Below are 24,474 nucleotides of genomic sequence, written 5' to 3'. Positions count from 1 at the left end.
TGACCCGCATACTCCCTGCTCATCGAGCAAAGCACTTGCTCCAATCTTGGGCATTTTGACTCTGTCCGACCAATCAGACGACGAGTTGGCCGCTGTCGATGCTTTCCCCAATTCTACATTGAGGCCTTGACCTTGACTAACGAAGCACACTCTTGTCCAACCCACCAAGTCTCATATAACCACAATGGTAAGAAGGGTCCTGTTGCGTATAAAGCTTGTTCTCTTGCCCATTTCGTCATGTAATTCCCCTTGAGCTGGCATTCCTTCGTCTCATCATCACTTGATCCCGTATTCACTTGTTCACTCGGACATCTATACCCCCTCCCCTCTCAAGCATTCTAGTCTTCCTTTGTACATGATTACCCATGCTTGCGCATACTCGCGGCTTCTTCCCGTGTTAATGTTTGCTTAGGATCCGCCAACTTCATACATTTACGTCACCGGTACGGAGAGGGAGGCCGACACCCTCATCTCGACCCAACAGGTAGCCCCTCCTCCCGCTACCGCGGATCATAGCCTATACCATTTCGGACCCGACCTCCCGTCCTGGTATGCCGTACCTGCTCATCCTATAGTGGAAACTGAACCCCCGTCGAAACGAAGGAGGCTCCATGCATCGGCCATCCTTGCCCCCTCCACCTCACAGATAACATCGTACGGGCAAGAGGTATTGCCACTAGCCTCACAAATATCCACACTAAACTGTCCCGTTCACGGACAGGATTCTTGGAGTTTTCGACAATTGGCCCTTGCAAGCTTACCCTTGCCCATGGAGACCCATATGCACCCATTCTCGAGGCGCGTGGCAGAACTCGGGAGACTAGTATGCTCGTGTACTGCACTAGTTCCCCTCGATTCTGATGGTACGTTGAAACTTGTCCAACGACTTCGGAGTGTGCTTCAATAGTGGTGCATCAAGACCTGTTTTAACATGTACTCAGGATATGAGCGTCTCAACGACTCCCAGCCGTACAATGACGCAAATCAAGAGTATGTAGCTCAAAGCAACTTTGTTGGCACTGTCAACTAATGTCCGTTGTTTTCCTGATGCTGGCAGGTATTCACATCAATATGTCACGAGTCCGCATGAGATTAACGGACAACAGCCTTTTGGGCCGGAGCCTATAATGAATTCGTCCAGTTCGCCCGAAGAACATTACTCATTCAGTTGCGAGCCTTTTGCAAACCCAACCATACCAATCTCTGCCTTTAGCATCGCAAGGGCGCATACTCAGCCAGAGCCTACCAATTCACAGCTCACCGGGCTTCGTCCAGGAAAGCGCGGGCCTTTTAGAGATCAAAATCTACGTCAAGATACAGCATATACCAGAAAGATTGGGTGCTGCATACGATGCAGAATGCAGCGAATACGTGTAAGTGTTACAACCCGAAAACAGTCCATCAAGTCCGCTCATCTGACTGTGTTGTAGTGCGATAAAAACCCTGATGACCCGGATGGAACGTGTCTCACTTGTAAAAGGGTCAACTTTGCAAAGACTGGCCAGCTTCCATGTCTGCGGTACAAGATTGCTGATATAGCACTGTACAAGTCTGGGCAAGTTCCAGGATTCGAGTGGACCAGGCGCTGGTCGAATGAGGTATCTGACCCGATTGATACATGGGCATCCCCAGAGGTCAAAACCATTCGAATCTCTGAAGGGTACTCTGACAGTGTCGTGGAATTGCAAGTGCGCCAATTTGTGCCCATGGAAGGTGACAAATTGGACAGGACGTGGGACTACAATGGCGAGAAAAAGTCGGTCCGCATACCACCTTTTGCACTTATTGATACGAAAGAGGCCAGAAAGGCCTTTGCCAGGCACATTGACGCAAGTGTCGATGATACCTTGAAGAATGTCATCAAGACGGTAGAAGGCACGCTGGGCAAATGGATGCGCGTGACGTATCTCGAGGCCTTTCGTCTGGCTCAAAGAAGCGACACCCCGCCAGAAGTGTCCAAGATTTTGCAATCTACATTTAGATTGTGGACATCTACGAGACTCAACACCATTTCATGCTTCATCGTGGGTGAGGAAACCCTGGGCATGCCGTCTGATATACTGGACGACACCAGCCCTACGCCAGGCAAAGTCCCGGTGCCACCAGTCATGGGCGCGCAGCTCAATTTGCTCATGATTCATGAGATACAGGCAAAGCTGCGAAAAACGGTACTGGAACAGTTGCAAAAGATTGTGCAAAAGAACAAGCACAGCACCTGGCTAGTGACGTATTTTGTAAACTTTATCCTGCTGCACAATGCGTCCATGATTATTTCCCATGATGCAGGGTATGCAAAGAAGCATGGGATAAAAGTAAGTGAATCCTAGGAACAAGTTACAAGTTTGGCTTGGGCTTTTATTGTTTGGCACACGAATCTAACTAGAACCCAGCGACGGTTTGCCCGCGAAGACAAGGTCAAAGAGTACCACATCGGCAAGTCCGACCAGACTATTCTTGTTTCAAATTTCAACATGGAGACTAATTTTTTGCGTAGGAGCAAACATTATTCTTGCCTACTTTCACTACTGCAACAAAGGCCTGTATCCATTTTCCGACGAGTGCAGCGACTCGGAGCTAAAGAGTCTGGCCGAGTTGAATGAGAATGATGTGAAATTTGTTCGGTGCACGGCAAATTATGCAAGGGCGCGAGGTAAGCTAAGCTGTGATGTTGCTCAAAAACACAGGCTGACGTTCTTTTTTTGTCAAAGAGGTTGCATGGCGGAGATTGCGCGAGTCGCACGATTACGATCATCCCGAGTACTACATTTCACAAATGTTTGAGCAGAATTGGAAGCCGAGATCCATGGTTGTGTAGAGGATTAATTGGTAAATCTGTTGTTGATGGCAGATGATCTATGGAAAATTAATTAGTCGATACTATAGCTTATATGTGCATAATCTACTGAATGAATGATTAATACGTCATTACTGTACTTGATTTGCAAATACTCTACCTGGATGAAAAGTCTTGTAATCATAGACCGCACAGGACCACTCACCTCGTCCTTGCCGAATCTTCTACAACTCTTCCATCGTCCGGCCAGCCCCGTCATGTGATGCTGCAGCTGATGGCTATCAAAACATCAGACCGGCCCAACGAACCGAATAACTGGGACCGGTGAGCTACCGGAGCAAAAGAAGGCGAGAAAGACGGTAAGAAGGAGCGCATTATATCCCTGCTCTGGGCAAACGGCAAACGGCTAACTTTTTCGTCGGGACAATGGCCCCCATCCACCGCATAAACGTGGCATCGGCTTTCGCTGATGAAACTGTAAGATGCTATTTTTTTTTTGAACAAAGAATATCCTGAATCGGCCATCTAGGCCGCCCTGTATATATGCAACCACACCTATACCGCTGCCACAAATTATAAAGTGTCGGCGGCACTTTGTGTCCTAGCTCGAGTTACACCCGATGTTCATAGCCGTTACTCCTTTAAATGTAGAAATGAGTATCGAGTTAGCTGCTTGTTGGAGTTGGCCGAGAAGACAATTCTCATCAGCCATGCTTGCTTGCTCCGTCTTGTCTGCGGACATGGCCGGCATCTGTGATGCATTGTCGCCCACGATGCACTTTGCCTAACCCACTCGGCTTTCGCACACCATCCACTCTGTCCGCCTATTTGCCTTTGTTTGCAAGTTTTGTAGAGACGAAATTGCATCAACCTATCAAGATACAGAAGCAGGCGTTCTAGCAGACGGCTCGGGACGGTGGGACGGGCCCGGCGAGGCGAGTCGTCGACATCTGACGGGCTCCGCGCCCAAGAGGAAGTCGCAATCCGAAGTCTTGTCCGTCTTTGGAACGCTGAATCAATTGCGTCGAGCAAAGGTGGCATGCAAAAAAAAAAAAAAGGATTAACAAATTCCTGGTGCAAACTACCCAAGAGGGTCCTCCAGCCTCACAGTTGCAGTTGGATGCACGCCGGGTCCGAGCTTCTTCCAACATACCGGATTGTAGTTTTACACACCGTCTAAAACTGTGACCATTGCTGTAGCTTCTCGCAATTCTCGGGATGATGTGGATAATGAACAAAGGAAAACACAAAGCACACACATATACCGACTTTAAAAGTACTAATTGAGAGTCACTTGACGATAGCTATGGGCTGTCTGAAAGGTATAAAGCCATCTGACAATGCTGTCGAAAAGACGTGTCTCTGCATCAATTTCGATTCTCATCATTGTCAATAACCAACTACACTGCTGTCAGTTATTCTACAACATTTATTACAATTTTTACCGTGTCTCTCGAAAACAATGGCTCCTCCCGAGGTCGGACAGATTGTGTTTAGCCAATCCTCTCAGCCACAGGCTCAGTGCAACACTGCTGTGTCTGACCATGCTTTCACTCTTCCTGCTGGATTTCCAAATGTCCTGAGCTCTCCCATGAGCTGGATCGGCAAGCAGCACTCGGATGAAACATCGTATGTTGTGATGCTGAGTATGGAGGACTTGGCTGAGTTGAACCGTGCGCTGTTGCATTTCAAGTGTAAGTTTTCCTGACTTGGCAATGAGAAAAAAAAAGGCATCAATGCTTACAGAAATGATTTTTCAGCTCTTGGTTTGGATGGTGATTTGGTGGACAAGACCAACTTCCCTCTGCCTCAGCTTGCCAAGAAGCTGAATTCCATGCGACGACAAGTGTACGCCGGCCGGGGCTTTGCTCTTCTTCGCGGCCTCAATGTCAACGACTACTGCGTGGATGACTTGACAATCATTTACCTGGGTATCCAGCGCTACATTGCAAACCAATTTGGCCGTCAGGATAACAAGGGTAACATGCTCGGTAAGTTGGAAAAGAAACTCTCTCCCCTCCCCTGCTGTTGCCAACCATTGACTAACACACGGGGAAACAAGTGCACATTGTTGCAGACAACTCTTCGCCCATCAATGCTCACCATCACCGACACTCTACAGCGCCCATTGTAAGTCTAATTGCCACATTGTAAATACCTACCAGAGCAAATGGCTGACGGATATAGACTTTTCATACTGAAGAGTCTGGCGATGTGATTAGCTGGCTCACTCGAAGCACAGCAGCCTCTGGCGGCAAATGCATCATTGCATCGGCCCACACCGTCTACAACATTCTTGCCGCGACACGTCCAGATTTAGTCCGTGTACTTGCTCGGTCCGACTGGCCCTTTGCTTTGTGAGTTGCCAGTTGCCCACCCACCTCCCCCCTAAAAAAATAAGAACGACAAGACCAAAAGTCGATAGCTAACCGGAGTCAGGCCCACGTTTCATTGCCGACCGGTGCTGCAGCACCACGACGGCAAGATCATGATCAACTTTGGCCGCACCGCTCTCATGGGCAGCGCCAGCCACCCTCGCTGCGCGTCCCTGCCGCAGCTCACGCCCGTCCAGGCGGAAGCGCTCGACGCAGTTGAGGCCATTGCGCGGGCCACGCAGCTCGAGATAAAGACTGCGGCGGGCGACATTCACCTGATTAACAACTTTGCGGTGCTGCACCGCCGCCAAGGCTTCGTCGACGGAGCGCAGAGCGGCGAGAAGCGCCACCTCGTGCGCATGAGGCTCCGCGATGAGGAGCTGGGCTGGGCGGTTCCAAGCGAGCTTCAGGCGGAGTGGACGCAGGCCTTTGGAGAGTCTGGGAGCAAAGTCTGGCATGTCGAACCCATGCCGGAAGGCTTCTTTCCGTTGCGCCTCCAGGCAAACTAGGTTGGGCCGAGTTGCAAATGCAGTGCCCTGTGTTCAACGCTGGTTACGGGGACCATGAGGACTTGCCTAGCTGGAGAGTACGGTGATTATTGACAGGTTCAGTTTAGTGCCGATTTGATTAGCTTGTGCTAGCGTTCGCTTTGGTAATGCCAAGTTACCTAGTCATTGTAAGCCAGCACAGTGCGTCTTCCACCACCACACTGTCGCCGCTATGACCTCTCAGGGTCATATCATCCTGTCTCAACTGTTGAATCGTCGCGCATCTGGCACACGGTCATTTGCTGCGATACGCCAGATAGAAAAAAAGTCTTTCAAGTCTTATTGATTCTCCGCGTCGCGCGGATACTCGTCGGGACTTGATCGGTTCGAAACCCCCAAACGTCGACAACATGTCCGCCTCGTCGGGCAAGGCGAAACAGCACCGCGCCGATTCCTCAAACTACACGCCGGTATACCAAGACGACGACGACAACGACCATGACGATTCTCAAGCCCAGAATACATATGAAATGAAGCCGCCGACGAAGCAATATCCCATGGCTCCGCTGCTTGCGCCGCCGCCGCCGTCGACGCCCGGCGCTCGCTACCGTGTGATTGCCATGGCCAGCTGCATCGTCATACTCGTCGCCGCCAACCTATACCTCTCTCTGCCGTATGCGTTTGCCGGCTACGGGTACCGCAACGACAACTGCCCTGTGCCGCCCGAGGACTTGCCGCAGTACTTTCGCACGTCGCCGAACCTGTGGCCCGGGCCGACGGCAACCGGCGCGGCGGCGTTTCTTGCGCAGACGCGCGTATTCGACCCGACGGCCACGTTTGTGCCCAACGAGCCGCTGCAGACGTCGATGCCGATTGAGGGCATGAAGAGCGGCAACGAGAGCATCTTTAAAATGATGGCGTTTCTGGCGCCGTATTTCCCCTCGCCCGGCTTTGGCGTGGACGAGTACCCGCTGCCCGAGGGGGCAGAGATAACGCAGGTCCAGATGCTGTCGCGCCATGGCTCGCGATATCCGACGTCGGGGTCAGACGTGGTGCGGTTTGGGAAAAAAGTTGATGATAGACGAGAAAAGGCCACGTTCAAGGGAGCGCTGGCGTTTATTCAGGACTGGAAGTATGAGCTTGGCCACGACATTTTGGTGCCAAAGGGACGCCAAGAATTGTATGATTCTGGTGTTTTGCATAATTACATGTATGGAAAACTATACAACCCGAGCAGCAAGATTATCGTCCGCACGACTACGCAGGATCGCATGCTCAAGTCTGCCGAGAACTGGCTGGCTGGCTTCTTTGGTCTGGAATGGAGAAACAACGCCACCATTGAAGTTCTTATCGAGGGTAAAAATTTCAACAATTCGCTTGCTGGCTACTTGAACTGCCCAAACTCGTTTATCAAGTCTTCTGGTCTTGAAGCTCCCACCGCTTGGATTAACATGTATCTCAAGGATGGTATGCCGCGCACATTGCCCACAACTCTCTGCCGTATAATGGCGCAGCAACCTGCTAACATGACCAAGCCGTATCGCGATTCAATGCCATGTCCGATGATTTTGAATGGACGGCTCAAGATGCATACGCCGCGCAGACCATGTGTCCATATGAGACTGTATCGTATGGCTTCAGCAAGTTTTGCGATCTATTCACGTATGAAGAGTGGCAAGGCTTCGGCTACTCTGTCGACCTGTCCTTTTCCGCTACCAATGCTTTCCACAGCCCAACAGGCGTACGTGGCATCGCTTGAAATCCCCCTCCCCCCCTCTGACTAGTTTTTGTAAGCTAACATGTAAATCTACACAGCGCGCTATTGGCCTTGGCTATCAACAGGAAGTCATGGCCCGGATCAAGAACCACACTCTCGGCTACTCGGGTTCTCAGATCAACGTCACTCTCGACAACAATCACGAGACCTTTCCGCTGAACCAGAGTCTCTACTTTGACTTTTCCCACGACACCAACATTGTTTCTGTCCTGACTGCGTTTGGTCTGCGCCAGTTTGCCGACGAGCTGCCCCCCACAGAGTACCCCGGCGACCACAATTTCACGATATCTCACATGACGCCCTTTGGCGCCCGTCTCGACATGGAGATTATCAAGGCCCCGCAGCCCGTCTCCCCCCATCGCGACGGCTACCTGCGCGGCAACGAGACGCGCTACATTCACTTTGTCCTCAACCAGCGCACCGTTCCGCTCGGCCAGAGCTTTCCCGAGTGCGACGTGGAGCGCAGAGATGGCTGGTGCGAGCTCGAGACGTTTATCAAGATTCAGGACGAAATGGCGGAAAGGGCACTGTACGACTATGCGTGCTTTGGTGACTATGAGGCCGAGCCATACGGCAAGGTCACAGACGGTGTACCGTATCGGCCCTAGCTAGGTCTTGTTGTATACCTACCTATAGAACGGGCGTTTGTTTGTTGTGTATGATACTACCTAGTTGCGTTTAATACTCCCAAGTCGCGCCATCAAATACAGTGAGACTGGGGATCTGCGGATACATGGAAGCGCACTGATGAAAATCGAGTGTCAGCAAGAAATTCGAAGCATAACCTTCTACGAAGCACCGACTTTGATATGAAAATATATCTTTTTTATATTCTTTGCCGCTATTTAGATGATGCATAAATACCATGTGCCTGGCTAATGCGCTGTGATTCTTTTCCCGCCCAGTTCGTGTGTTTCGGTACACGATTTTGACCATACAAATCCTGCTGACCACCAAAGAGTAGTCATCAAGAAATGATAAAAAAAAAATGCCGAAATGCCAAATGCTCCAAACGCCCGCTCTCGTCTTGTGCGTAAAAACAGATTGATATGACAAATAAAGAAATGAGGTATAAAAAAGCAAAAAGAAGTAAAAAGGAGAGCCTGTGCTTTGGAAGATTATGCCGACGGTTGCTTCTCCTTGATGGTGGGCTCAACCGCCTCGACAATGACTTCCTCGCGGTCACTGTGATCACGTAAGGAAGACGGCGACGATCTCTTGCCCTCGGCCATGGCAACAGAGGAGCTAGTGGGACGAATCATGCTGGCATGCTCTGCGATGCCATGCTGAGGCTCCAACATGGTCCCCTCCTCGGCGGGCTCGCCGCGTTGAGGGCTCCAAGCGAGGAAGTCTCGGCGGACCTCGACATAATCGTAGGAGAACTCGCCGTGCTGATCATCGTCCATGCCGAGAAGCTCGGCCTCCTCGGAGGCGCGCAGCTTCAAGCCGGGGACCAGGTCGATGAGCTTGGCAATGATGGCAGACATGACGAAAGCGTAGCCCGAGGCGGCGACAATGGCGGCGATTTGCCAGCCAATGGTCGCAAAGCGGTGGTCGAGAAAGCCACCGTCAGTACCAGAGTTGACGCCGTCGAGGCCAATGACATGCTTGGTGGCGAAAAATGCGTTGAAGATGAGACCGACCATGCCGCCGATGCCGTGTTCGGCAAACACGTCGAGAGAGTCGTCGATACCAACAAGAAACTTGACTATCAAGAAATGTCTCATTAGTAATTGGATCCGAGTGTATTGGCTGTTAATGACTCACTCTTGGTGCCAAAGTTACAGCACACTCCGGCGACGACGCCGAGGATGATGCTCGCCCAAGGATCGATGAAACCTGACGCGGGTGTAGCAGCAACAAGACCAGAAATCGTACCCGAGCACCAGCCAACCATGGACCACTTGCGAGCAAGACGGAAATCAAGCAGACACCAAGTCATGGCGGCAAACATGGCAGTCAGGCACGAGTTCCAGCAAGCCATGACGGCGCGCAGGTTGGCACCAAAGGCAGAACCGCCGTTGAAGCCGAGCCACCCAAACCAGAGAAGAATGGTGCCGAGGGTAATGAGCGAGATGTTGTGCGGGCGAAAGTTCATCATCATGCGCTCGTTGCGGCGGCCAAGCACCCACGAGTAGGCGAGCGCCGAGACGCCCGAGCCAATCTCGACGGGGACACCTCCCGCATAGTCAAAGACGCCGTGCTTGAAGCCCCAGCCGTCGGGGTTCCAGACCCAGTACGCGAGCGGGCAGTACACGAGGGTGGCCCAGAAAAAGGTGAAGACCATGCCGGGGACGACGCGGCCGCGCTCGGCCACGGCGCCGACGGTCAGGGCGGCGGTGACGGCGCAAAACATCATCTGGTAGAAGGAGTAGAGCAGGGCGGGGACGAGCGGGGAGCCAATCGAGGGCGCGGCCCAGACTTTACGCAGGCCAAAGTGGTGCATGTTGCCGATGAAGCCGCTGGACGAGGTGGGCGAAAAGGCGAGGGAGAAGCCCCAAAAGTACCACTGGAAGACGATGACGCTAAAGGACATCATGACGACCCAGAGCATGGAGAGGGCGGATTTGCGTCGGGCGAGGCCGGAATAGAGAAAGGCGATGCCGGGGACCATAAGGAGGACGAGGCAGGCGCTGATGAGGATGTATGCTTGGTCACCAGATTGGTACCATTGGTTGAGGTTTGTGTCGGCTGGGGGGAAGGAGTTTGAAGGTTAGCCATTTTCATAACTGACGACGCTTAAACACTGTGAACGCATAGAGACTTACTAGAATCACCACCGGTGAGTTCATTGGTGCCGTTAAACGGCACCGGGGCTCCAATATGTGCATACGACATGATGAAGAGCGAGAATCGTAATGTCGGCTCAAGAGCAAATTCGGTGTCAATGGTCTCGCAGACCAAAGTGTAATGTTTCCCAAATAATGTTTTGACAGTCTTGCCCTTTACTATATGCCCGGGAAATCAGTCAATAGTCGTAAGTGGTGAGCGTAACTACTCGGCGACCTGGGGTCAAAAAAAGTTGGAAACAGATGGACACGCGCAAGCTATAATGGGCAGGAGGAGACGTAAAGGTATTTAAAAGAGCTTAAGAGGGGAAAATGAATGAGGTGGACCAAGGCTAAAAAGAGGAGAAAGGGTAACAAGAAAGACTGAATCGTTATCTATTCAGCGAGCAACCGTGGGCAAAGGACGAGGGTGCACCGCCGAAGTACCGAAGAGAAGAGGAGGAGGGCGTGCGCGAGCAACCCAAGTATAGCCGTCCCAGCGAGTCGCAGCGATAGTAAAGAAAAAAAAAAAAAAACTGGGGACGAGAGGACGATATTCGTCTCTGTATGGGCCAAAGAGTTCGGCTGGAGGCTCCAATCATCATGGCTGGCTCTTTTTGGTGTGCTTTTCTTCTGTACGCTGCGTTTCGGGGCCATCGCAGGGCAATAGATAAGAACGGATGGTCTGGGGTTTTGTTTTCGAGGCAGGCTGGAGACTAACGCACGACGGCGTGTGGTGGTGGCTCAGCGGGAAGGATACCACCCCCCCCCCCCCCCCCCCTTCCTCCTTTTTGCTGCTACCGAGCCTGCGGAACATGGCAACGCATGGGACATGTGGATTTCGTATCTCGTTGCTCGTCGCTTGTCGATTACTCTTTACTGGTCGCTTTCTTGCCGGTAGTGGCCCAATGATGAGACAATGACAATGTCGATATAGTCATCCTTGTCCATGTCTCATTGTTTCCAGCTCGTCAATTCAAGTCGATCCCAATTGATCTTCTTGGGGGGACGACCGAGGCTTGGGGGGCCAGCGGCACACCAACAGAAAAGGGACTGCCCAATAAACAGTCGTCCCCCCGTCATTGATAGCAGAAAAGGATAGATAGATAGCGGGTTGAGCAGACGGCGGCGTCCCGAGAAATGGGTGCTTAGTGTCGGGGGACCGACGAAAACTAACAGGCACCACAAAGTTAGAGTGGTTGATGGAGATAATGATAGCGTATGTGCATGGAAGAAAGAAAGATAAAGGCTCAGAAGGGCGTGGAGGGGAGGAGGAGGCTGAAGATTGGAAACCCCGACAATGTGGGGCCTTTTGCTGATTGTGCTAAAGTCACACCCTACCCCACTTTTTCCTCTCCCGCGGTATCTTGCCCTCGAGTCTTTCAGGGCATTGATTGATTGACCATTGGTCAAGAAGAGGCGGGCAAGTGATGATGTTGCCAATCACGCGGATTGCTGCGACGCGGCGTTCAATCGTAGAAAATCCCCAAGACAAGAACAACAAAAAAAAGCCTTTTGGACTCGCGCCGCTGTGGCGTTGACGCCCTTTAAAGGCTAAGCGCAATTCGTAGCAGTTGGCTGTCGCACTCACTCGATGCTTGTCGCGACATGCCACTGCCGTTGAAGCGCGAGATACTCAGTAGAATCTTGCGAGGAAAAGCATGCGGCGCTGCTGCCGTCAACGCAGCTGGAAAAGGAAGAAAGGGTAAGCTAGGTCGACGACCTTTATATATAGTTGAGATCTTTTTTTCTATTAAATATGCAAAAGAATATCAGGGTCCTGACACGATAATGCACGCTTCGTTCCGCGACGGGTTTCCTCGTCCGCAGGTACAAAAATGCGGGTGCCGTCCGACCAGATGGCCGTTTGATAACAACATCAAGTGACGCACAGAGAGAGAGAGCTCAAACTGGTGATCCCAGCTTTATACATTGGGGCCACGGGAGCAGCACCATTGCAGTCCCCTTTCATTAATTTACTTGTCGTATGTGCTTTCGGACGGTCTTGAAATTTGAACGTCAAACACACATATTTGCTTGCCAACTTTCACTGATATACATGGCTCGATTGAACAGTCAACTCTGACCCGTCATCAAATTATTAGCGGTCAATCCTGCTCTTCACAGCCAGGGCAGACGTGGGGTGCATGCAGAAGCTTGGCCCCCCCCCCCATTCCCCCAGACCTATCCATCCACCCACCCCCCTTCTACCGTCTGTATCGGGCCAATCAATCTATTTCTAGACACCCAAAAGATAGGCTTTTCCCCTTGCTTCTGAGCGCCAATGAGAAGCCGTCCCGTCGGCTGTCTCTCTTTTTTTTCTTTTTCTTTTTTTCAGACTCCCAATCGTAACTAGCCCTCAGAATCATTAAAGCATATCTATGTAATCTGCCTCGGCTGCCAGTCTGCCATGGACTTTAGGCTCAACTCTATCCATATACGCAACACCTTTAGTTATATTTCGGATGCTGATCGGTGAGCTTGCAAAGACTCAAGCGTTCTATTGGTAAGTGAGCCGGCAGATGGTTTGGGCTGCAACGCTTGCATGCCAACCCCGTTCTGATTTCCTCCTCTGCTCTGGTGCGACACCTGAACATGTGCTCGGATAGGGTAGAGCCATGCAGATGAAGATCGTAACTAGTAGTGGTTACTTGCAAGAATCAGTTTACCCCAGCTATTCTGGCGACGTCAAAGGTGACTCCAAAGTGATCTTCGGCCGCCAAAGTTGGCTTGCCAGGGACGCAGTAGGCATTTCGTCATGGGCCTTGCATGCTGTCCATTCCGTCATCACCTTTTGTCCAAACTGCTTGATGTCTGGGAAATTCTTTCTTATTTCCGTTCTGACGGAACATTGCAATACTTGGCAAATCTCCCAATAATTACTGTAAATTGTGATTCCATGCTGTGCCTGCGCGGCTGGTCGCACAACTCGTCGCAGAGCCTTCCCCATCACATGCTTTCTCAGCCTGCGTCCGACCCGGTCCATCCCGGGTTGCGCTGCACAACAACTTCCTTCACTGCCAGGGAACAAGGAGAGAAAAATAAGCGGCTCCTAGATTAGTCGCGTAGTAGGCTTTCTATTCGCCCGCCCACCACCACAGCGCCAGATCTCCCGCAGGCACAGGCTTTTTTGTACTAGTCTCACCCCCCCCCCCCTTTTGGCAGCCTTATCAGTGCCAGTTGTACAGCCAATCACGACGCTCTGGTTTACTGATATTCGTCGTTCCCACTGCGACGAGCCAGCCCGGATCCGTCATCGGAGCTGCTGGTCGCCTTGGCTGGGCCCCCATATTAGTGAATAATAAAGGCGATAAAGCATCTCGGGTGGCCGCTGGCCGTCGCGTGACCAACCGACATGGCAATGCGCGGCTTGTTCATCCAAGTCGGTTAAAACTTACTCGGATCAGGAAATGAAGCCGCCTCGCTTCTTGGTCGTCTTGGCAATGGGCATCACCGATAATTGCGAGACTTGCTACGTAACCACAGAGTCCATCTGTCATCTGCCAATCGCATTGGCCCGTCGTTCTGTATCCGTACAACTTGATCAAATGACTTTAATTCTAGGACTGAGATATTTGGCGAACCTAATTGACTCGATTCGACCATCTCACCTATAAAATCCATGTATTTATTCCGCTTCAACCATACGCTATCTTGGACAAGAATAAGCGAGTCCTGCTCAGCCCCCCACGCTACCGACGGAAACTCTTATTGGGCATTGCCAACGGCGCATGATAATTCCATAATTACTCACCACTGGACAGCGCAAACAGCCAAATCAAAAGATGCACAGCTTTCCCGTTTGTTCTTGCCGCGTAATTTCAAACGTTGCAATGTCGTGATTGCGATAATGTAGCATCAATCGATACCGCCGTGGCGTAGAAGCGTGACCAGAGCCCGCCGCACCTACACCGCGTTCGTCCTGCACAGGCCCTACCGCGACGCCATGCAGCGGTCTTCGATGCTGGCCGTGGCAAATGTCGTCTGAGCTGCGAGGCAGCACCCACTCCACTCGAAGGCCGTGGCTCCAAACCTCCCTCGATCCGCTCCGCGGGCACTTGGCAAATCCCGTCGCTGCGCTCTGCGGGTTTGAAAGACGAGTTGGCGTGAGGAGGAGCACTCTGCCTGTGGGAGACCCGATAATCACAAGCGAAAGCTCTGGTACGTGCATAATTAGGCTCATCCGGCTAGTCGCTCTAAAGTAGGGTCGCAAGTTTCGGTCATGAAAGCTCCCAAAGGTGAGAGTGTTGGGGCAGTAAATGCCAATTGCCTGTTCCTCACCCAGGTGATCGGCTCGAAGAGTTCTCAGTTCAACGTCCTTCTCATACGCCCGGATCAAGTGGTAGTTTTTCGGGATACTGTGTAGTTTGCCCTGGCCACAGACGCCGTATTCGCGTGGTGATCGTTTGAGGAATTTTGCCAACGGAATCGTCTCCCGAGGCATGGGCGCGATGCGGCCAGAATGCGGGAAATACACCAAGTTTTCCCCCATTTTATCCCAGTCCGTTTCTGTAGCCACCTATTCTTTGTTTAGAGAGCACGGTCTACCGCTGTGTTGCCAAATGCACTTACCAGGTCGGGAGAAGACGGTACATACGACTCGGCGGTATACCACCAGGGGTGGTGCAATGTCTGAGGGGCTTCTGAATGATGAGGATCGGCTTGTGTTGATCCTTCGTTCAAGACGTGGTCAATAATGATTTCCTCCACAAACTCGTCGCCGTCCCATGAAACATCAGAGTGGTAATCTGTGTCCACACCTTCTGCCGCTACTGCCCAGGCAGTTTCGATATCTTGTTCATGTATATCTTCATCTTCGTCCTCCATTTCTTCGTCTGCGTCATCCTCGTCATCCTCGTCATCCTCGTCATCCTCGTCATCCTCTTCATCCTCATTCTCTCCTTCGTTTGCGTCGTTATTTACTATTTGATCTTCGTCTGAGTCGTCGCCGAAAACCCCTTCCGCATTTCCCAGTAGGCTTGCTATCGCTTGGAGGGCATTCTGGCCGGGAAAGAGCATCTGCAAGTTGTCCATTCGATCTAATCCAGACTCAAACTCGGGGCACGGATTATCGGGTATGGCTCGGACGCAAGGCTCAACATCGGCCATGGGTTGCGAACCAGTGCCGTAAGCAGGAACTATCTCACCGGGTGCACCTCCAATGAGCTCATCCAAGGTGTTTACAGTCACGAAGCTGTCGTCAGATAGAGCCAAAATGCCCCAGCCCCTAGATGAAGGATGTTAGCTGCAAAACATTGAAAATCCAGGGAGCAAAGTACCGAGATGATTCACCGACGCTTTCCTCGCTGCGCCGTAGCGATGGATCCGTTGATCTGATAGCAGACACTGGCTGGCTAGCATTCCATATGTCTGCGATCCAGGCACATCCATCAATGTCAACCGCGGCAACCTTTTCCGCACCACCATTTTCGTCGTCTATGAAGCATATATTGGGAATATTGCTTGTAGTTTGGCCGAGTGCAATCACGATTCGCCAGTTCTTGCTGCGTCTTCGTACATATGCTGCTGGTCCATCGCATGCCGCATCTTCTTCTTCCTGTTGTTGGTTGCTTCTTCTTGGACGTTGCAGTGCAAATGCAAATACAGTCACTTCCCGACGATTGGAACTCACGGCAATGAGACGCGACTGCCGATGCACCGCTAGGCCCCACGCCGAAACTCCTACATTCTCCCGGAAGAAGTGAGTTGGCGGCTTTGCTGATGCGCATCTGAATCTCTTTGGCCCTGCATGATGTGCGAGGGGCGAATTTTCTTGCAAAGCTATCCATTCGGCAATTTCCCTTGTGTAGTATGCGTAAACCTCCCCGTCATCACAGCATGCGACGACAATCTCTTCGTTTCCGAGAAAGCCAGTCGTGAGATGATTGACGGAGTGGGGGACGACTTGGTCTACATAGCCCCCGATGTGAGGCGCAACTTTGCTAGGCTCACAGCGAAACTGGTAATCAGGGCGCCTGGGTAGCCGCTGTCTCGCTATACTTCGTGGCACGTATACAAATATGTAGCTTTGATAGGCTACAAAATAGAGCTGTGAACCAGTTAGCACGCAGCGGATAGCCTTGGAGCCGCAGTGACAAACGTTGTATGCCTGCGATAGGGCTGTCAAGTTATTGCGATAACACTGTGCTGCAGGCAAGGTACTATAAATGGAATGCTCGTTTACGCTCTCTTGATCGAGAAACTCTGGTGTCCACAAGTATGACGCTTGGTGGCCCAGAGCAGGAAGCCCAAGAGCCACTCGTTCGCGATCTCGAATGGCTGCTTTTGCATCAGGCCCAAACTGTCGGATTCACATTAGACACGCACATGACCATCATCGCAATATGGCAATCTCACCCTATCGTTGGCCGTCTGCCAGTGACAGACGCCGATCGTGGCAGGAACCCATCTTCTTTGCGGCTGCGATTCGGGCTCTTTGGTCGCCATTTGGCCGCTAAAGGATGCCCTGAGATGTCGCACTGTACCCTTATCCGATAAGAAGGAGGCTTGAGGAGAATGAGTCGCGGGATTAATTCGGCTGAGTTTTTGCGATTGAGTTTCGATGAAATCCTCTCGATGGCCAGAATGTAGGTGCGATGAAGTGATGTCGTTTGCTTCAACAAGAGTCATGAGGCGAAATAAAGTAATGGTGGGTGGGGAACGCGGCCGTCGACCATCATTGCTCGCCACATACGCGCCCACCCGCCACATTCACTACTTGGTGGCTAAATAAAAGAGGCGGCTAGCAATTTTTAATTTTTGCAAGAGAAGAATTATGCTGCAGGGTTCCTTCTCCATTTGGGCGGGCAAGTTGCGCTACGTTGCACACGTCACAGTAATCGGCAGTTGACTGGCCCAAATAGTCTTGAATGCGGTGCGACAACTAAGCCAGAGTATTCCGTTTCACTGAATTTCCTTCATCTCAATTTTTGTTACGTCTGCGTAAAGCATACTTGAACGAAACAAATTGCCAAGCGTCACAAGTGTTACACGTTGCCTGTGTATTCGGCATAGCCCAATCAGACCTTAGCACCATCACGAGTGGCATTCAGTAACCGCAAATATCTACTGCTTGCAGTTTTACACATTGCTTGGAATTCCGGTAGCAGATTCTGGCGGCTGTATCATAGATATGTTAACAAACTGGGTCAAGATTCACCCTAGAAGGCTTGAAAGCTTTGCATTCTGAGAGACTCGCAGTTTGTCCTACATGTTACACGTGGGCGTGGACAGACCATCAACGTGCTCAGGAAAAGCCCCTGGACGCGGAAGAGCCAAAATATTGTATGAATGTGTGAAGAATATGTTAGATTCTGTGTCGGGTCAAAACTGAAGATGTTCTTCCTAATGAAGCAGACATACGTTCATACGCCACCAAAGTACCACAGCCCAGCTCACATTAACTTGTGAACTGTGACAAACACTTTTCTGAAGGAACAAAGCCGTGCTATCCATAAAAGAGGCATCGAGTAATTAGAAGCTATCACAGCAACATCATCACCGTCACTTCTTATTGCTGCATTAGCTCTACCATGTCCTTCATGCGATAATCCAGCACCGGCGTCTCCCAGTCACTCTCAACCAGCGAGTACGTTTCCACCGTGCTCTTGTACGCCTTGTTCGGGTTAATCGCCCAGTAACCAAAATCCGCATCCACCTCCTTGAGCAGCCGCCACAAATTCTGCCAGTACCGCGCGCCGCCTCTCGACGGGTGCCTGCTCGCGCCGAGCTCCCCGACCCAGACCGGCGCGACGTCCTGCTCCAGCAGGTACAGCCAGCTTCTGCGCATCGTCGCCACAAACGAGTCGTATCCGCGCTGCGCGAAGCGTCCGCCCCAGCTGCCCCAGCCCGACCACGCGTAGACGTGCGCCGAGTACACGAGCTTGTCCTTTACGCTCAGAGTCACCGGCCGCCGCCGCGCACCCGACACGTCATTCGCCGACTCTGTGCCCTCGACGACGACGAGCCAGTCTGGGTTCATCGCGAGCAGCCGCTCGCCGCAGCGCTCCGCCGCCGCCGCCCACTTCTCCCACGGCATGGTGCCCCAGAGGCCGCGGACCTCGTTGCGGAGGTCGGCGCCGATGACGAGCGGGTTAGCCACGAGCCGTCCCATGACGGCCTCCCAGTTGCGGATCCAGCTTTCCTCGGTCTGGCGGACGCTGCACAGCGCGCCGAGGTGGTCGTTGGCCCAGCCCGCGTCGCACGGGTTCGCGCCGCAGCACCACGTCGCGGTGGTGATGTGGTTGTTGACAATGACCGCCAGCCCGGCATCGGTCAGCGCCACGACGACGGCCTCGAAGACGTCGAGTGCGGAGAGACCGGCAAGATCCGGGTTCGCCAGGACGAGGTGTGGCGCGATGATGGGGTTGCGCAGGACCAGCTCGTCGGCGTAGGGGAGCCGCACGCTGTTGAAGCCCATTCGGCGAATCGTCGAGGCAATGGCGGCGCGGTGGCGGACTTCCAGGCCGCCAGGGACAAAGAGCTCGTCGCTCGCCCCGTACCAGTTGACGGACAACAGCTTGAAGCGATCGCCCGCAGCGTCGACAATGTAGCGGCCGCGCGTACGTAGCGGTAGCTTGCGCTGCAGGATGCTCGTCCGCTCTAGCGGCGGCGGCAGCGGCTTTTGAGCGAATCGATTGGTCTCGTCGTCGGGCAACCACGGCGCCGTCATGTATGCTTCTCTTTGCCACACGTACACTGTGCCGACAGCGACAACGGCCAGAAATATGAGCAGAAACATGTTGCACCTGGTAAATCTCCTGCGCTTCCCGAGGTGGCCGCTGCTCCAGCGCGGCAACGGTGTTCTGGGGTCCCAAGTGCCTTGTTCGTCGTTTGATGGAGATGGCGCGGAGCGGTTCTGCCGTATGTCGTCGGCGGCGGCGGAAGAGCTACTCGATCCTAGTAGACGGAGGGTTTCTCCTGCGAAGGCCGGTTCTGAAATTGGGGCTGACTTGCGCGACGAGACAATGTTCGTATCGTGCTGGGGCGATGACCGCCTGCTGCGCTGCGTCCCCTTGGCTGCCATTTCCCAACGGTTCCGTTTCTGGGCTTAGCACAAACAGGGCAATGAAGCACGCGACGAGACAAGTTCAGCAAGTGTGGCAGGATAATGCCGCAATGAAAGAAGCTAGAGCAGATTCTAGCAGAGCCGTGCGGTTCAAAATATGTAATCCTGCCCTCAGCTTGGAATAATGGTCGGTCTCTGCTCGAAACGCAAAATGAGGCCGTGAATAAGGCCAGATCGCACAGCCAGCAAATTCACCCTGCGTTGTACTCTTGTCAGGGATCGCGCCGGTCAGTTTCGGGTACTCGAGATCCAAAAAAAAAAAAGCCCTGATGATACTGATTAATAGAGCAATGTAATGTTGCAGATGTTCAGTTTACCATTCGAAAGTGACGGACCTCTTTTGAGGCCAGCGTCCGGGTCAGCCGGGACTACTTGGGCGTCTTTCACTAAGCTCTATATTTTCCGACTCAAGTTCTGGGGTAACTGCTTGCTCACACGCGCTAATGATTTGCAGGTCTATGCAAAGCAGGAGCCTATTGTTAGCAAAAGATGGTGCTATGGCCGAGATTGTGGTAAATCGGGCAAACTGGAGTTTCCCGAAAGATGACCGATCCAGAGTCGAAAGCTGCTGTAGAAATTCGCCTCATTGCAGGGCGAGACGCCATGCGATCTCCAGCCAGCTAGCATGGCATTGGATCGATACTCTTCTACATCCGTTTTCGATTTTACTTTGTCGGATTTCCAATTACTAAAATAGCTTTTCAGGAAGAACATTCATGATTTTCTACTTGATCATTATTTCTTTCATATTTATAAAATATCTTTTTACAAGATATATAAGCTGTGGTATTCGCGTAGCGTTGAAATCATCAAGATCCTAAATACAGGCGTGAGGTAAAAAAAAAAAAAATACCTAAATCTAACCAAACACAATCCTATCCTTACTCCTAGCTCTTGACTTCTGTGAAAAAAAGAAGTACTTGACAACAGTTGGCATGGCGTGCACCTCTGTCAATGGACAGCGCCGCCGTATTGCCTGCTCAGCCGACCCACATGTTGAAAATCATCAGCATTAGGAAATCGTAAATCGTCCCGCGTTCTTTATAAAACTCGTCGATTCTTTTTTTTTTTTTGCCCAAAAATCTGTTTTAGACATAGACCCGGCGCGAGTGACGGCTGTGGTGGCTGTAATGGGAGCCGTTGGAGCGAGAACGGCTGCGGTGGCGCTGGCTGTGCCGGCTCGTGTGGTAACGCTGCCTGATGCGGCGCTCGTCGACGGCGCTGAAGTGGTCGCCGTGCATAAACGCGGCAAAGGCGGTCCACGCAAAGAGGATGCAGTTGATGATGGCAAATGCCCAGATGGCCTTGAGCATGTGGCAGGGCCCCTCGTAGCTCCAGGTCAGGGCGGTAAAGTTGCCGCCGAGCTGGCTGGTCCAGCGGTGGGGGAGGCTCGGGTCGCTGGCGCACTCGGCGGAGCGGATGTTGCGCAGGTAGTAGATGCCGGCGATGAGGGCGCCGACAATGGCAATGTCGATGAGGCAGACGAAGAAGGCGTTGGCCGAGGAGCGGTGGTAGCTGAAGAGGGTGAAGAGGGCCCAGGCGAGGGCCAGGACGGAGACGATGAAGAGGATGAGGATCGAGGTCGGGGCCAGGACGTTGGCGGTGACGAATTTGTCGACGAACCAGGAGAGCATGCCCATCATGATGATCTGGAGCGGTCAGAGGTTAGCGAAGGGGCTGGCAAGCGGTTGTTGGCGGCCGCAACTGCGCCGACTGGGACACCCCGAGCGCGCCGCGCAACGGATGCGCCGGGGTGAGAGGGAACAGGACGTACGAGGGTCGTAATTTGCGACACGCGCGTGCAGACAAAGACTAGAGCGAAAATCATGTTGGGCGACCTTTTTGTCTCGGTTTAACCAACTAGAGGCAGCGAATGGACGAAGCGAATTGGCGAAAGAGCGCCGGTTGGGTGGGGTGAGGGGTCCGGACGGCGCGGGCCGCAGCAACGAGGCTTATTCTCGAGGGCAGGATTGCGACAAGAATGCGCCGAGGCCAAGGTTGCGAAGAGTTTGTCGATTGCGCGCGCACTGGAATGCAGATATGCAAAGGAAGAAGGAATGGAAGAGTAAATAGAAAAACGAACCGGTTGGTTGCAAGGGGGGAGCACCAAAAGTTAATAAGGCGTCGGGAAATGGCTGGGGTGTGGGCTGCTCGATTTTCCCTGCGTGCATATTATCCGGGAGGCTGGGGGTGGGAGGCAAGGAGTCCCCGGGGGTGGGTTGGACAAGACGACCAGGAACCCATGTTGCCCGTGTTGCTGCAGGAAGTCGCCTCGAGCGCAGCAGGTTTAAAAGAAGAATGTTTTGAATTGTGTTTTGTCATGATGCTGGTCATAGTAGAGCAGTGTATAGGGATCGAAACAGGGCAGAGCATAAAGATCAATCTTGTCGCCCTCGCAAATTTACCGGGGCTAGCATAAACAAATTGTCTTTGGTGGTTTGGCAGCACATTGGCAAGTCGAGTCTGCCAGCTGCGCGAGTTAAATTCAAGTGCCAAGCCCGGAGAGCACAACGTGGGCTACCAGGGTGTTTTAACGCGCATCAAGGCAAGGCATCCACCCAACCAGGCAGGCAACCAGGCAAGGTACGGATACTGCGTACCTGTTAAAAACTCTGAGGTACATCTCTGACAGCGTGGCAGACACATCTTTCTGCTTCTTGACTACATCTCGCGACAAACATAATCACTCAGACAGACGGATGATATTTTTCAGCAAATCTTTCCCGCCCTGACTGGTGCTACAAAGTTCACCAAGTACATGCCTCACCCGCAGTGGCTAAAATTAGGTGACGTCGACGCCTGTGGAGCCCCAGGGTAACCCTGTAAAAGCATGTTACTGAGTTCACGTTCCACCTGTTGTTGCCCTGCCAGCCGCCCTGTGCACAGCATCATGCACATGTACGACAGACGCTGCTCGAATGGATCAAATATTTCATTACGCGCTTAATTCGTCAAATCTCGATTATGTTTCCTTCTCTCTCTCCACATCAACTTCCTTGCTTCTGTCATCTCGCATCTTTTTTCTTGTCCATGTTATCTTAGAACCCGTACTCACAAACTCACAATTATGACCTCCCAGGTATTCCCCCATCCTCCAATGACAGCCCGCCATCTGAATCATGTATCACCATCCTGTGATTTCACCACGACGTTGCACATGTCTCAAAAAAGGCCCTACACCTAAGGCTATGGCCGCTTCCCATGTTTAAAAGTTTGGGGGCCAGAGGGCCTTTGCTTCAGATGCTTCCGGCCGCCTGTGCATGCCGCTAGGTAATATATGACATTTTACCGGCCTAGTCGCCAACTGACAGCCTCAGCCCGGCCGCCACATCATCAATCTAAAGTATGCGAACCAATATTTTCGAATACTGCCTTGCAGCTTTTATAGCTTGGCCGATCCTTCCACGTCATCATGCAAATGCTATATTCAGCTATTCGTTAGCCCTAGAGGGCGAATTAATAAGGCTTGCGGCTTTTGCAAGCGCGTAATAAAGTGTCTACAATAAATCATGTTATGATATGTAGCTTTTCTAGCTCCGATACCTGCTTGATACTTGACTTTTCTGCATTGATCGAACGGTCCAATTGACCAGTATCAAGAATGTAGTCAAGTCGTTTACAATGGATAACTTCGAGACAGTGGTGTATCACGGACATCTTTTGAGACGCAGGCAGATGCTACACAGCCGTCAACCAAGTTTCCTCCAAACCTTCATCGCATCTTCAAATGTCCCTCCAGTCCCCATAGAGCCTATCAAAATGCGGGCCGTCATCTTGAACACCCCCTGACCATTAACGGCCTCCCCTCTGGCCTCGAGACCTGGGATGGCCCCGCTCTGTCTCGGCGGGCTGCCGGCCGGCGGCAGTCCGGTCGTCATTAGCGGTGTTTCTCCTGATCTGACGACCGTGTGTCTGACACGGAGTCTTCTCGTAGTTATGCTATGCCAAAAAGCGGATGCCTTTCAGACAGGACACTGAGATGGGAGCAAATGGACCGCCAGTAGACTCAGCATGTGTCAGTAGGAGTGATACTTTCAGAAGATGATGAAAAAAAGTGACTCGAGCGGGCAAAATTCCCTGCAATCACTAATTATTGCAATACCTCATTTACAACTGCAGTGGCCTATTTATATACTTCATCAGACGTACTTGCGTACAATCGTATGAGCAACGCTGTCCCGTTATTTAGACTTGAGCAGCCCCTGCTTCTCCGCAATCACCTTGCCGATCCTGCCCCACGCGCCAACACCCTCGATGAAGACGCTGAGCTGCCACTTCCACCAGAGCGCCGACCAGCGCGGCACGCCGTGCTTGCGCAGGCGTAGCTGGTCAAACAGCAGCACCTCGACCGCGTGGGCTGCCGCGAGCCAAAACACGACGTTGCGCGCGATCCACAGAAAGGCGTCCGGCCCGCCGGGAAAGTACCGCGCGACCAGGTCCCAGAGCGCGCTGCCGGGAGTCACCCACCGCGAGGCGATGCCCACGGCGTACAGCGCGAGGGTGCCGCCGCCGCCGAGCCACTCGACGGTGGTGCGCGGCCACACGTACTCGGTAATTCGGACGGGGGAGCTGGAGGGCATTATGCAGAGAAAATTTGGTGTTTTGTTGCTTGTAAAGAGAGTGTCGTGGAGATAGATGCCGAGGCAAAAGAAGGAGTTTGAGCCGAGGTCTGTGGACGGTAGCTGTGGACAGAAGATGAGACGAGGCTGATGTTCAAACGGCGATATGGTTAATGTAGACTGTGAGGAGAAGAATACATGCGAAAAAAAAATGAGGATGTAGGAAAGAGGAAAAACAGGAGATCAAAGATGGGATTGGCTCGTCCTCGGCTTTGAACTTGTATGGCTATTAGCGCCTGCTGTCGAGGGAGTTTGCCGGCCACCACCAAAAAAATGCTGCCGCGGCTTGCGCGGGTGGCCGGCGCAACTCCACTAACCGGAGACCGTGGGGCGAGCGCGGAGCAAGAACTGTCAATTTGTATCCGGATACCGGTCCCATGCAGATCTCGCAAGACTCGGAGTAAAAAAGAGGATCGACGGTGAAGCCACACACTCAAGTTGATGCTGGACCTCTCGTCAACTGGCCGTCCTGGTAGAGTAGACTCTACGCGGAGCCACTTTCACACTAGAAAGCTACTATTTAATGGCTTACTTTGACTTATGATTGACCGGCTGCTGATTGACCGGCTGCTGATTGACTGGCTGT

General features: G+C 52.3%; 7 protein-coding genes across 7 annotated transcripts; 2 read left to right on the top strand and 5 right to left on the bottom strand.

Annotated features, from left to right (window-relative positions):
• Window positions 1–931: 931 nt before the first annotated feature.
• Window positions 932–2,815, top strand: BBA_07956 (uncharacterized protein; the record flags this gene model as incomplete). The annotated part of the gene is made up of 6 exons (XM_008603053.1): window positions 932–990; window positions 1,257–1,373; window positions 1,481–2,312; window positions 2,391–2,490; window positions 2,537–2,650; window positions 2,709–2,815. 6 exons carry the CDS (start codon window positions 932–934, stop codon window positions 2,813–2,815), a joined length of 1,329 nt encoding a protein of 442 aa, XP_008601275.1.
• A 1,441-nt stretch (window positions 2,816–4,256) lies between these two features.
• On the top strand, window positions 4,257–8,042 carry BBA_07955 (histidine acid phosphatase; the record flags this gene model as incomplete). Its single annotated transcript, XM_008603052.1, has 8 exons — window positions 4,257–4,488; window positions 4,555–4,785; window positions 4,872–4,924; window positions 4,982–5,151; window positions 5,234–5,605; window positions 5,995–7,124; window positions 7,193–7,398; window positions 7,473–8,042. 8 exons carry the CDS (start codon window positions 4,257–4,259, stop codon window positions 8,040–8,042), a joined length of 2,964 nt encoding a protein of 987 aa, XP_008601274.1.
• Window positions 8,043–8,552: 510 nt separating this feature from the next.
• On the bottom strand, window positions 8,553–10,272 carry BBA_07954 (ammonium permease MepC; the record flags this gene model as incomplete). The annotated part of the gene is made up of 3 exons (XM_008603051.1): window positions 8,553–9,142; window positions 9,202–10,125; window positions 10,203–10,272. The coding sequence occupies 3 exons, from the start codon at window positions 10,270–10,272 to the stop codon at window positions 8,553–8,555; spliced, it is 1,584 nt and encodes a 527-aa protein (XP_008601273.1).
• Window positions 10,273–13,980: 3,708 nt separating this feature from the next.
• BBA_07953 (uncharacterized protein) lies at window positions 13,981–16,832 on the bottom strand (the record flags this gene model as incomplete). Its single annotated transcript, XM_008603050.1, has 4 exons — window positions 13,981–14,721; window positions 14,775–15,429; window positions 15,482–16,503; window positions 16,560–16,832. 4 exons carry the CDS (start codon window positions 16,830–16,832, stop codon window positions 13,981–13,983), a joined length of 2,691 nt encoding a protein of 896 aa, XP_008601272.1.
• Window positions 16,833–17,712: 880 nt separating this feature from the next.
• Window positions 17,713–19,227, bottom strand: BBA_07952 (cellulase-like protein; the record flags this gene model as incomplete). Its single annotated transcript, XM_008603049.1, has 1 exon — window positions 17,713–19,227. The coding sequence occupies one exon, from the start codon at window positions 19,225–19,227 to the stop codon at window positions 17,713–17,715; it is 1,515 nt and encodes a 504-aa protein (XP_008601271.1).
• A 1,130-nt stretch (window positions 19,228–20,357) lies between these two features.
• Window positions 20,358–21,097, bottom strand: BBA_07951 (uncharacterized protein; the record flags this gene model as incomplete). Its single annotated transcript, XM_008603048.1, has 2 exons — window positions 20,358–20,918; window positions 21,044–21,097. 2 exons carry the CDS (start codon window positions 21,095–21,097, stop codon window positions 20,358–20,360), a joined length of 615 nt encoding a protein of 204 aa, XP_008601270.1.
• Window positions 21,098–23,450: 2,353 nt separating this feature from the next.
• BBA_07950 (uncharacterized protein) lies at window positions 23,451–23,849 on the bottom strand (the record flags this gene model as incomplete). Its single annotated transcript, XM_008603047.1, has 1 exon — window positions 23,451–23,849. The coding sequence occupies one exon, from the start codon at window positions 23,847–23,849 to the stop codon at window positions 23,451–23,453; it is 399 nt and encodes a 132-aa protein (XP_008601269.1).
• Between the last annotated feature and the right edge of the window lie 625 nt (window positions 23,850–24,474).

This window comes from Beauveria bassiana (genome assembly GCF_000280675.1).
Source record: "Beauveria bassiana ARSEF 2860 unplaced genomic scaffold BBA_S00029, whole genome shotgun sequence".
In the NCBI taxonomy this organism is placed as follows: domain Eukaryota; kingdom Fungi; phylum Ascomycota; class Sordariomycetes; order Hypocreales; family Cordycipitaceae; genus Beauveria; species Beauveria bassiana.
This window is presented reverse-complemented; position numbering and strand designations above follow the sequence as displayed.